Source organism: Pelodiscus sinensis, chromosome 16 (genome assembly GCF_049634645.1).
Source record: "Pelodiscus sinensis isolate JC-2024 chromosome 16, ASM4963464v1, whole genome shotgun sequence".
Lineage (NCBI taxonomy): Eukaryota > Metazoa > Chordata > Testudines > Trionychidae > Pelodiscus > Pelodiscus sinensis.
In genome coordinates, this window is record NC_134726.1 from 17,898,372 (window position 1) to 17,911,586 (window position 13,215).

The 13,215-nt window shown below is 42.9% G+C and overlaps 1 protein-coding gene across 1 annotated transcript; it reads left to right on the plus strand.

Annotated features, from left to right (window-relative positions):
* The first annotated feature begins 308 nt into the window (after positions 1-308).
* RSL1D1 (ribosomal L1 domain containing 1) lies at positions 309-12,987 on the plus strand. Its single transcript, XM_006136281.4, has 9 exons — positions 309-469; positions 803-942; positions 3,147-3,285; positions 5,031-5,179; positions 5,268-5,369; positions 6,012-6,105; positions 6,190-6,318; positions 8,247-8,471; positions 9,733-12,987. The coding sequence occupies exons 1-9, from the start codon at positions 428-430 to the stop codon at positions 10,081-10,083; spliced, it is 1,371 nt and encodes a 456-aa protein (XP_006136343.2). The 5' UTR covers positions 309-427; the 3' UTR covers positions 10,084-12,987.
* Positions 12,988-13,215: the final 228 nt, after the last annotated feature.

The window sequence follows — 13,215 nt, forward strand, 5'->3', positions numbered from 1 at the left end:
GGAAAACTTTTCCAGTAAAAGCATTTCCGGAAAATCATGCCAGTCTAGACACAGCCCTTTGGTATTTCTCCCACTGTGCCATGCAGGCCCATTCACAGCTGCAGGTAGCACCACGGCGCCCTCTAGCCCGGCGCCCGTTAGAAACGTTGCACCAGTGACCAGCCAGGCAGAGCCCCCAGACAGCACTAGGAGGGCGGGGTTAGGACAAAGTGCCCGCGAGAACCTCCACTCCCCCTCCGCGCGCACAGCGCCCTGCCCCGCCCCTCGGACCATCCCGCTCCTACAGGCCTCCCCCCGCCCATAGCGCTGCCGCCCCACGCCGAGAGACGCGCCGCGAACGGGTTCTGAGCCAGACGCTTTCACGTCATCACGCCGCGCCGCACGCGGGTGCGCAGGACCGAGCTCCCGCACGTGTGCGGCGGGGAACATGGCGGCGGCGGCGGCGGAGCAGAAGCTGGATCGCGCTCAGGTACCGCGCCCGGGGCCCTGCTGCCTCGCTTGGCCACTGGGGCGGGGCTCAGGCCTCGGCCGCCGCGCGTCGGTAGTTGGCGCGTTGGGGCCGGTTGCGGGACGGGGCTTGGCACTGCGGGGTGGAGGCGATTCCGCGGTGAGCTCTGCTCCATCTGCAGACCGAGCCTGTTGCACCTGTAAAGCCGCATCTCCCGTCCGGTGCTGGGGGGGAGAGCGCTGGTTTGCCGGGCAGAACTACCCGCAAGCAGCCTGCCCATATCTCACTGGGATGGGCTCATAAGCGAACCCTAACGCTTCATGCTCACTTCATGCTATTTTTCTACCCCTCTAGGTTAAAAAGGCAGTGCAGGCCTTGCTCGCTTACACAAAGACCAAAAATAAAGCGGATGAACTGCTTTTGAATGAGAACGAGAATGTATACTTAATGGTGACCGTGTGGAAGATCCCACCACACGAACAAGTAATCAAAATGTAAGAACTGTGCTACTGTCTTTCCTCAAAGGTTCAGATTTTCTGTATTCTATAAGTATCTTTCATCTGCTGTGGCATGCAGTGGACTGACCTTACATTCGATGCTAGTATTCCCATGAGACCACTATGGTTTTTTTTAAAGAAATAATTATATTTGTTTCATGAATTATCAGTATCATCACAACTTTGGAGCAATGACCAAGTATGCTTGGGAGTTTCTTTGTTTTGTGAATCAGATATATAAAGGATCAGATCCATGCCTTGCTTGAAGTCATTTAGGTTACTTGCATAAATAACACTAAACTTATGCCTATACAGGCAGTCCCCGGGTTACGTACAAGATAGGGACTGTAGGTTTGTTCTTAAGTTGAATCTGTATGTAAGTCGGAACTGGCCAGTTCTGACTTACATAGAGAATCAACTTAAGAACCCCAGGCGTCCCCAAGTCAGCTGCTGCTGAAACTGATCAGCAGCTGATTCCAGGAAGCCCGGGGCAGAGCAACTCTGCCTGGGGCTTCCTGTAGTCAGCGCTGGTCAGTTTCAGCAGAAGCTGACTTGGGGACGCCTGGGGCAGAGCAGCTGGGGTGCTACTGGACCAACCCAGCAGCACCCCATCTGCTCTGCCCCAGACGTCCTGATTCAGCCGCTGCTGAAACTGACCAGCAGCGGCTGAATCAGGACCTGGGGCAGAGCAGCTGGGGTGCTGCCGGGTTGGTCCAGTAGTGCCCACGGGCGCTGCAGGACCAATCAGCAGCGCCCCAGCTGCTCTGCCCCAGAGTCCAAAACAAAAGCCTGGTCTGCTGGGGGGGGGGGGGAGCACACTAGCTGCGCCCCCTCCCCCCAGCAGACCAGGGACACGGGGAGCAGAGCCGCAGCGGCAGCGGGGTGCCGCGCCTCTGAGGCTTTGCTCTGGCAAAGCCTCTGAGGCGCGGGACCCCCCGCGGCTGCGGCTTCAGTCAGGGTGCCTGTGGTCTGCTGGGGACCGTCCCCAGCAGACCACAGGCACCGGGACCCAAGCGGCAGCAGCGGGCGGGTTCCTGCGCTTCTGAGGCTTTGCCAGAGCAAAGCCTCAGAAGCGCGGGAACCCCCGCTGCTGCCGCATGAGACCCGGTGCCTGTGGTCTGCTGGGGACGGTCCCCAGCAGACCACAGGCACCGGGTCTCATGCGGCAGCAGCGGGGGGGTGCCGCGCCTCTGAGGCTTTTTTTGTGTGGACGGTCCCCAGCAGACCACAGGCACCGGCACCCAAGTGGCAGCAGCAGCGGTTCCCGCGCTTCTGAGGCTTTGCCCTGGCAAAGCCTCAGAAGTGCGGGAACCCGCCCGGTGCCCCTGGTCTGCTGGAGACGGTCTCCAGCAGACCAGGGGCACCGGAGCAGCTTACGAACGGGGCTTTCCCGGAAGTCGGGGCGAGAAAGCTCCGTTCGTAAGTGCGGATCCGACGTAAGTCGGATCCGCGTAAGTCGGGGACTGCCTGTAATCTGTATCTAGTGTACCCATCTTCTTAGTTTCTAAATAGCTGGTGTCTGTTTTTCAGTATTGTTCTCAGTTCAGAAGATAACACTAAATGTTTTTTCAATTCTTTTATAAAATTGCTAAAAGTTTTCTACTTCTTTCTTTTGTGCCATTAATTAGTAAATGAATATTTTATTTTGAGTAGCAGTGATGCTGTATAAGAAATTATAGATCTATCTACTAATGGTCCCAATCCAGCAAAGGTTTCAACATATCCTTCTTTTCACATGCTCTACTTTGTGAGGTCTGTGGGAAGGGCGTGGACAGATGCTGATCTAGCAGCAGCCCCAGTCCGTAGGGGGGCTGAGCTCCCCATGGACAGAGGCTCCGCTGCCCCCCCCAACTCTCGCTGCCAGCACGAGGTGGAGGTGCACGTGGCACTGTGGATCCAGTCCTGGGGGGAACTGGCTTTTAAGCCAGCTGCCCCAGCACCGGCTCCTGCTTCCTCCCCTGTAACCTCTTGTTGCCTCTGATATAGAGTCAGCAATGGTGGGGGAAATGCATGTAGTCGATAAGATTAATTGATAAGCCTAGGCTTATCAGTTAATCATATAGTTCGCTACATATTGACATCCCTAGTCTGTAGCATTTATCACTGTAATGATTTTGAACTTCTACCTAGGTCTAACTTTGGAAAAAGAGATTTGCATTTATTCTCGGAATGCTTTCACCCATCTTAACCTCTTGTTATAGACCACTTCCTTATGGTATTCGACCAGAAACAGCTGAAGTTTGCCTCTTCACAAAAGATGAACCTGAATTATCTGCAGAACAGACCGAAAACTTGTACAAGAAACTCTTGATCCAGAATGGGATCACAAGTATCAGCCAGGTAAAGGAAGACATTGGAATATGATATGGGATGTTAGTATCCTGTCTTTCTCCTTAAAACTTACAAAGAAAAACATGTGATTTCTAATGGAAAATATTAAATTAATTCAGCTGGTTCAAAATTTCGGACTTCTAATTTTTTGTAGCTTATCAAATTTTCAAAACTTCAGAATTTGCCCAAAGAAGTAAAATTGTCACTGCTTTCAGTATTATCTTACCACAATTGATCAGAGCAGGCTTATTGATTAATAGCTTCTTGTATTTTATTTTTAACATGCCATTAGTTTACAATAATTTGAAAATAGTTTTTAAAGTATTTTTAGAAACTTTTTATCAGTGTCTCCTAGTCTAAGTTCTACAATAACTTGACAGTAACTCTCCTAAGTTCCCCACCCGTGCTTTAAGAGGTTTATTTACTGATCAAAAATAGGTAGTGTGTACATATGAATTTAGGGATGTTAAATATCGGTTAACTGAATAGTTGAGTAACCTCGTGAATTCTTATCGATTAGTTGGCTATTCTATTGTCCCTAGGGGCGTGGCAGCAGCGTGGGGTGCCGGGCAGGAGCTGGACCACTAGAGGAGCCAATTAAAAAACCAGGTCCCCTCATGGACCTGTTGCCCTGCACTGTTGCTTCTGATAAGGAGGCAGCAGGGCGGAGTGGCAGTAGCCCTTGTCTGGGAGGAGAGGGGGTCCTGAATTCCCAGACCCGTCACAAGCCAGAACTGAGCTGGGCTGCCTATCTGCCTGGCTCCTAATACACTTTAAATGCAGAGCTGCAGCAGGGGTATGTCCCAGCTCTGTTGCAAACCAGGATTGAGCCAAGCTGCTGGCCAGCCCGCTAAAAAATGTAGTGGCAAGAGGAGGGGAGAGGGAAATGCATGTAGTCTATAGCAGTGGTGCTCAACCTTTTTTAATTTGTGACCCCCAGAGCCGGGGAAAATTTAGTTGAGGATCCCTGGTCTTTAGCTTTAGCTTATCGGTTAATCGACTACATTATTACACCCCTATATGAATTGTTACACAGAATTTTCTTATGCAAGCTGAAACAATTCACAGTTCGCCCATTCTTAGTTGTTGGCTTCTGGGTTCTAATATGAATAAAAGGTAGTAAAAACTTTATTTTAAAATAAGTGGTTTTAGTTGGATTATCTGTGACCTTTTTTTGTGTGGTGGTACTGCCTGGAACAGCGTACCGTCACCTATTTTCCCAGCCCACAGAAAAGGAATGGTACTGGCACTTGTTTTCCTGGGATGGCTCGGCTCCTGATGGAAGCATGCTCAGGACGCACAGCATTTTTTTTCCAGCTGCCAGCGCAGCACAATGGCTCTTAAAGAGGCCACAATTGCATTTCTGCCCCTAGCTTGGTGTGTTTTTTGTTTGTTTGTTTTTGGTTTGCTCAACGAGTTTGCCCCAGAGTACCGGCACCTTTTTTCTTACACAAAAAAAAAGCATGGTGTGTGACCTACATTTGGCAGTAACATGCGTTTATTGCTATCTGACATCTGTGTTGTTTTGACTTTTTTATTCTGAAAAAACCTGTTTTTAAACTAAAAAAAGCATTGTCCGTTCTTCAGTTGGTCTTTTTGTTTCAAATAAAGTAGAGAAGAAGACACCAGAATACATTTTTAATGCAGAAATCTTAATGGATTGGCAGTCATACCACTCAGTTATATACAACTGCAGAAATACTTCATTTTCTTTTGCAAGGGAGTTTAATGCAAACATTACTTTCTCATTACAGATCATCTCATATAAAACTCTCAAAAGTGAATATAAACCATTTGAAGCAAAGCGTCGTCTGTTGAATAGATTTGATCTCTTCTTGGCCGATGATCGAATTAGAAGGCTTTTGCCCTCACATATAGGGAAACACTTTTATCAAAGCAAAAAGTAAGCCTAGTTAATGCTTGTTTATACTATAGTTTTCTTGGAGATTGCACTGTTCTTAATTTTTTTTCTTTTTTTGTTTTTGTTTTAGGGCACCTTTATCTGTAAACCTGAAAGCCAAGAATCTAGCTAAGGAACTAAACAAACATATCCAGGGAACTATACTTCCAGTAACCAACAGGGGTTGCTGTTAGTAAGTATCAATTTTTGGCTTGCACTTCACTTGAAGGACACTCTTGTGCTCCTAATAGTAGGATCAGGACACAATGCTAAATTAATTAATTAAACTTCCCCTCCAGTAGGGCTTTGAATAAAGTGAAGTAAGGACTCAACCAAATGTAGAGTATTTGCAGTGAGCTTTTGTTTATACAGAGACCGTGGTTTGTGGGGGGAGGGGTTAAGTAGAAACTTTAACAAGGAGTTTTCACCTCTTCGCTGTAACTTGGAAAAAAAAATTGAGATGACATGACCATAGTCCTATTCATCACAGTGTAGTAAACATTAATCTCATATGCTCCTCAATTATGTTGCCTATTGATTGCTTAGGGTTAGTTATTAACAATAATAACCAATTTACTAGAACAATATATTGTATGAGAAGGTGTAATAGAATCTTGCAAAGAAAAAATAAATCACAAAAACAAGTGTCCAAATAGTGAGACGGCTGGTATAAATACCCTGTATATTAACTGTATAGTCCAGCATCTTTTTTTTTAATTAAGATCATTCTGAATAGGCAGTACTCAGTTAATTTCTTGATATGCCTAAAAGCAAGTGCTTCAGTGAGAAGATTGATTTTCTGTAGGGTTAACAGCATACCTCTCTCTTCTTTCAGTACAGCACGCATAGGTCACACTGGAATGAAAGCTAATGAATTATTAGAAAACATCGCCGTTGCTGTTGAGGTGATTTCCAATAAATTGCCAAAGGTATTGTCACACGATTAAATTGAAATGTGAAGTGGACTTGATTTAAACATTTCTTTTTTATAATTACTTTTTAAATTATTGCAGAATTGGAAAAATATTAAAGTTCTTCATCTGAAAACACTCAAATCTGTTGCTCTTCCAATCTTCAATTCTTACATCCACAATTTAGATGAGCTTGACAAGCAGCCATCTGTGTCTCAAAAGGGAGGACAGGTAAAAACTTCTTATTAACTTCTTACTACAGGTTGAACCTCTCTAATCCAGAACGCTCTTGTCCAGAAACATCCATCTTCCCAAATGATTTGAGTTAGCCAGATGTCCACTTTTTATGGGTGTGCCCAAGTTTCCCGTGGTCCCATAAAGTTTGTTTACAGCACTAGTTAAAGCTCTCAGTGTTCTGTGTTCTTATTTACCTCTAAAAGCATAGTAAGCAGTGAAAGTGTTGGTAATGTTGCTAGACAATGTTGACCTCCTGTTGTCCAGAAAACTCTCTCGGTCAGAACCAGTCAGGTCCTAAGGGTTCTGGACTTGAGAGATTCAACTTGTCGCTTACAAAATAACTTTCCACAGGGTGGTGCTATAGCCATTAACTATTTGATTGCCTCTATGGAAAACATGTTTAGGTTTAATATATTGGCATTGAGGATGCCAGCCATGTGGATGCAATGCACAGATAGCAATGCACATAAGTGATGGGTGAGCTGTTATCACCTAACACTTGTTGGCATAAGTGTGTGCTTTTACAACAGTACATGGTAATGGAAAACCACTGTTTCTACTTGAAGGAGTGTCAAATTGAAAACATAATCTTTATAGTGTTGCCAGTTTCCCCCCTTAACCTGGTAAAGGATGGGAACAGATTCCTTTATTTCTTTATATCCTTATTTCTGCTTTGAGGTCTGGTCTTCATGGACTAGCCAAGCAGGCCTAATGATGGGCTGGTGTGGGGTGGGGCAGACAAAGGGGACAATTACTCTGGGGTTCCTGGCTACTGCTACTTTAAATCACTGCCAGAGCCCAACATGGAGCAGTGTACTCTGGGGGTGGGGGGGTGTGCACGCGCGCGGTTCAGGCAGCCCTGAGGGCTGGCTGTCCCAGCCCTGCCCCTTTCAGGGGCATATAGTGCCCTCCCCTCCCCAGCCCCAGACACATACACCTTGCCCATGGGACCAGAGAACCTGTCAGCTTGCCAGTAGCCAGCATACACTGCTTCTCTTATTTTCATAAGTAAAATGCAACAGATCACAATAAATTCTTAATCATATTAATTGAAAACAGTAGCCTTTTACTTAATTGCTCATAGCTGTAAATTCATCCCTCTGCACTTTGTGAACTTGTCAATATTGATGTCAGAGCATAACTTCTGTACAGGAAGGAGGGGGGATTTTTAAAATGAAGAACTAGTGCACTAATCTGCTAACCATATAATTTGACATATATTTTGTTAATGCAGGCAGTCCCCGGGTTACATGGATCCGACTTACATCAGATCCCTACTTACAAACGGGGTGAGGCAACCCCGCACTAGCTGCTTCCCCCCCAGCAGACCAGGGAGACGCGAAGCTAGTGCCCCCCCCCCCCCCCAGCAGACTAGGGAGACGCAGAGCGGCTTTTCTCAGCAGACACCTCAGCTTGAGAATAAAGGACTGAGGGAAGTGAGGTGTGGGAGAATAAAACTGAGCTCTGGAAAAATGTTTAGCTAGAGTTTCCCCTACAAAATGTACCAGTTCTGACTTACATACAAATTCAACTTAAGAACCAACCTACAGTCCCTATCTTGTACGTAACCCGGGGACCGCCTGTATATATATTCATACATTAGTTCTATATCTTTAGCAAGCGCTTGAAAAGTAACTCAGCTTTGTTTCCTCCTTGCTTGTTGCCAAATCTGAACTGCTGAATAGTTAGCTTCATGATAACATTGCATATAAAATCGCTGTCACTGAAGAATGGCAATTAGTGTAGGTTAAGAAATTAACACTCTCAAGATCTTCAATTTCAGAAGTTTTGCAATAGTGGGTTGATCATTCTTGCCTTTGTAATACAATGGATCACTGTATTTGTAATAATAAGGATCATACTGGGAGGGTAGATGGGGGAGGTGATGTATAACTGACAATGTTTTTATTTTTTTCTGTAAGAAAAAGAAAGGGAAAAAAAGGAAGCAGAAGGCAGCCACAGAACAGAATTCAACTAAAGCTAAAGTGACAACTGAAAAGAATAATACAAATGCTGCTACCAGAGACCTTGAGACAGTACAGAAAGGAAAAGATGAAACTTTGGCAATGACAGACCCAGATGAAGATGATGGAGAAATTCCACAACTAGTTCCTATTCAGACAGACACCAGCATTGCTGGGCAAGAGGTAATTCTGTTTTAACAATAAGTTTGTGAAATTTAAAGTTTAGCTTTAACTGTGTGAAGCTTTTAAATGTTGATGAAATATACTTTTAGAAGGGAAAAATCTTGAGGCTAATGGAAATAGTGAAATTAAATCATTAGTATGCCTAACCTAATGCTTGCATGCTTGTGTGTTTTAATACACTTGAAGCATAATAGGTATTACTGGGAATATCAGAAGAGCAAGGGATTCTTTTCTCTTGTGATTTTTTTTTATAGGCTTCTTACAGACTGAGGAAGCTATTTTTTTAAAAGAAAAGCTGGACAATAGCAATTCATTTTTTGGAAACCATATCACTAGCACAAGGAACATCCTCTCTTACATAAAATTTTGCTCCAGAAGCCACTGCTTTATCTGTTACTTGCACTCCAGATGTCCAAAATCTTAGATTGGTCAACTCACTTTCCACTTATCTGCCATTTGGAAAGATAAACTGTGTACTCTGTAAATTGATATTCTGCCAATTTATCTTATTATATGGTTTCATCAAATTGCTTGACATCAGTAACAGACTGATTATCATAGATAATCTTAGCTGCCAGGTAACAATTCATTCCCTTATTCTGACTTGGAAATTAAACAGGTTTGAGGCATGTTTTGAATCCAATAAATCTCTTTGTGTGCCATCTTCTGCCTAAATGGAGATTACTTCTCCCCAGAATGGTAATGTCAAATCTTTTGTGGACTAGTCCACACAATTTACACTTTTAATAGCAATAAAATAGAGTTTCAGAACCTTGGTGGGCTCTTTATACCAGTCCAGTTATAACTGGGAAATGGAGACAGTCACAATCATATAATTAAAATTTATTCAAAACTATCAGGTTAACTTTGGAAGATATTGTATTCACATCTCTAACTATGCTCAGCGTGCAGATTTGCTGGGTATATCTATCTTGAATATCAAATGAAGAAAAAATAAATGAATAATACAAGTTACAAAATTGGTCTAAAATTCAAAATAGCCATCTTGGATATTTTATTTTAAGCACACAGCCTTTAGAAATACTCAGTATGTTCTACTTACCTGTGTTTCCTTTCTGTACAGTATCAGTCAAAATATAGCCCATCTGAAATAGGAAAGAATAAGTTAGGGCAGAGAATATTCTCTTTAGCAGATAGCACTGATCTTTAGTGCTAGCGTTTTTATTAATCTTGTATTGTAAAACAATTACAATGTTTCCTGTGTTGTAAGTTGATGTTTTTTCCTATCTTTTAAATACAGGAGATGAAACCAAATCAAACTTCAGGACAAGGTGTAAACATGAGCAAGAAATCTAAGACACCTCTTGGTAAGAGAAAGATGACGACATTGACTCAGGAGACTCCACAAACAAAACTTAAATTGGCTGCAGCTCAGGCAGATTTGCCAACACCAGCTCAACAGAAACAACCCAAGAAGCCCAAGACCCCAAAGGAAGCAGTAAAGGAAAAGAAGCTGAAAAAGACTCCCACAAAAACAGAAGCAAAATCCTCTGTGACTCCTAAGGGGAGCAAGCTTGTAAAATCAGCCAAGAAAGCTCCCAAAACACCAAAACCTATGCCCAAGAAAATGAAAGTCCCACAATCAGCTTGAACACTGTCAGTTATGTTACTGCTGTATCCTATCAAGAGTCCTGGTTAAATGTATTTGCTTTGCTAAAAAAGTCACTATAAATTAGAGTACAGCTTGATTACAAGAAGACCTGAGTATAGGGAGCTGTGTTCACCAAGATTTGTAATTGCTTATCAGTGTTTCCTACTATTAGCAGTGGGGCTGCAAGACATGTAAATCAACCTTTTCTAATTAGATCGTTTCTACTTTTGTGTCAACCAACAGGCTGTATTATTTCCTGTGCTTATATTAAAAATACACTTCAATACTTTATTTAGGTAAGTGGATGCTCTAAACAAGACTTGTCTTGTTTTTAACAACACAAAAGAGAGAAAAGAGAGAGGATAGTAAAGATGAGGGAGAAATACAGCTTTTGTTGACTTTAAGAATATAAGAATGGGCATACTGAGTCAGGCCAATACTCCATTTAGCCCAGTATCCTGTCTTCAGACAAAGGCCAATGCCAGATGCCCCCAGAGGAAGTGAGCAGAACAAATCATCAAGTGATCCCTCTCCTATCATCCATTTCCAGCCTCTGACAAACAGGCTAGGAACACTATTCCTACCCCTCCTGGCTAATAAGCGTTGATGGACCTATCCTTCATGAATTTATCTAGTTCATTTTTGAACCCTGTCAAAGTCCTGGTCTTCACAACATCCTCTGGCAAGGAGTTCTGCAGATTGACTCTGTGCTGCATGAAGAAATACTTTTATTTGTTTTAAACCAGCTACCTATTAAATTTCATTTGGTAACTCCTAGTTCTTGTGGGGAAAAAAGTAAATAAGTTTTCCTTATTCACTTTCTCCATGTTCTTAGGATACAGGGAGGCTGTTCATTCATAAACATACTTTAGATTGGCCACTGATCGTAGCTCACCTCTCTGGTCTGGCAAAACATCTGCTTCATCTGGTCAGATCTCTCTCCTCTCCTCATTCTCAAGCTTGAGCAGAGCTGGATGGACAGTCTCTTCTTTCTGTGTTGGTGCTGCAGAAGAAGAGACAGCAAGATCTCAAGTGTAAATCTGGGGCTTTCTGATGCAGTAATAATGGTCAAACATCCGTTGGGTTATCTGGGATTGGTGCTACAGCAATAACTCTTACTGCAGTGACGATAAAAAATGGTATTTTTCCCCTACGGTGTTTTCTAAGGGCTACAAAAAAGCAACCTAATTGCACTCTAAAAGGTTTAATTTCCAAACCCCGTATTTTGGTCCATTTTTTTTGTCTTTATTTACCAGTCATCATCTTACACTTCTTTGATTAGTGCCAGTAAGCCCTTTCTGTGTAATTCAGTCTGTCTCCTCTCAACTGTTTTATATAATAGGTAATTCTGACAATTCATGAGCAGTTGAGTTCACTGTTAAGGTAAATTTGTAGGCCCTATTATTACAACTATCCTCATCCTTGACCTCTCAGCTGCCTTCAAAGTCATCATCTGTGTTCTTGAAATCACGTTCTCCCTTGGCTGCTTCTTCAGTGTGGTTCCTTGGTTTCCTTGTCTCTGATGTTTCAGCATGTCCTCTGGAGACTCCTTCAACGTTCTGTGGAAGTTCAAGGGGGCTCTTTTTGATTTCCTTCTCTTCCCCTTTTGCACGTTATCTCTAGGTAATTTCATCCGCAAACGTATTCATTCAACCACTATCTCTTTGTGGATCACTTACAGGTCTTCCCTTCTACTGTCTCCTTTGCAAACTAAAGTGTCATCTGGTTTCTCTGACATTTCTTTGTGGATGGCTAGCCATCAACTCATGCTCAAAATGGTTAAAACAGTTTTTAATCTTTCCCAACCCCCCCCCCCCCCCCACCACCACTTTTCTTGATGCTTGTGGATTACCTCATCACTGTGTGTCAGACCAGCAAAATGGGTATCATCTTTGATTCTGAATTGTTTTAAAGCTCTAACATCTAAACTATATCTAAATCTTGCTGATATTTTTCTGCATAACATATCTTAAGATACAGCCTTTCCTATCTATGCATGTATCTAAAACTTTCATCCAAGCTTTCATGTCTTGATTACTACAACAACTTTTTTCCTCTGGCCCTGAAATGTAATCTTGACCTAATATTCGTTCAGAATGCTACTGCAAAAATCATTCTCCTGGCACTTTGAATATCTCTTCTGTCTCTCCATTGTTAAACAAGCTATTTCTCTTACTTTTCAAGGTCCTTCATACTAATAAGGCTTTGGTATACCTCTTTACCAGCTACAAAGCTGACTGGTTACTATGTTTATAAAAGACAAAGTTCTGAAACTAACCAGTGATCAAGGAAAATGTCACACTTTCAATAGAGCAACATGATAGGATAACAAGTCTTGTGGATAAGGGAAAAGCAGTGGACATGGTATACCTAGACTTTAGTAAGGCATTTGATACAGTCTTGCATGATATTCTTATCAATAAACTATGCAAATAGATGTGGCTATTATAAGGTAGATGCATAACTGGCTGGGTAACTGTTCTCAAAGAGAATTTTTTAACGGCTGCTGGAAAGGCATAACAAGTGGTGTTCTGTAGGAGTCTGTTTTGGGACCGGTTCTGTTCAATATCTTGATCGACAAGTTAGATATTGGCAGAGTACGCTTATTAAGTTTGCAAATGATACGAAGCTGGGAGGGGTTGCAACTGCTTTGGAGGATAGGGTCATAATTCAAAATGATCTGGACAAACTGGAAAAATGGTCTGAGGTGAATAGAATGAAGTTTAATAAGAACAAATGCAAAGTACTCCATTAGGAAGGAACAATCAATCTCGCACACATAGAATGGGAAGCGACTGTCTAGGAAGGAGTACTGCAGAAAGGGATCTAGGGATCATAGTAGGCCATAAGCTAAATATGAGTCAACAGTATGACACTTGCAAAAAAAAAAAAAAAAAGAAGAAACATGATTCTGAGATGCATTAACAGGAGTGTTATGAGCAAGACATGAAAAGTCATTTTTCTGCTCTACTCTGCGCTGATTAGGCCTCAGTTGGAGTATTATGTCCAGTTCTGGGTACAACATTTCAAGAAAGATTTAGAGAAGGTCTAGAGAACATGACCTATGAAGGAAGACTGAAAGAATTGGGCTTGTTTAATTTGGAGAGGAGAAGACTGAGAGGGGACATGATA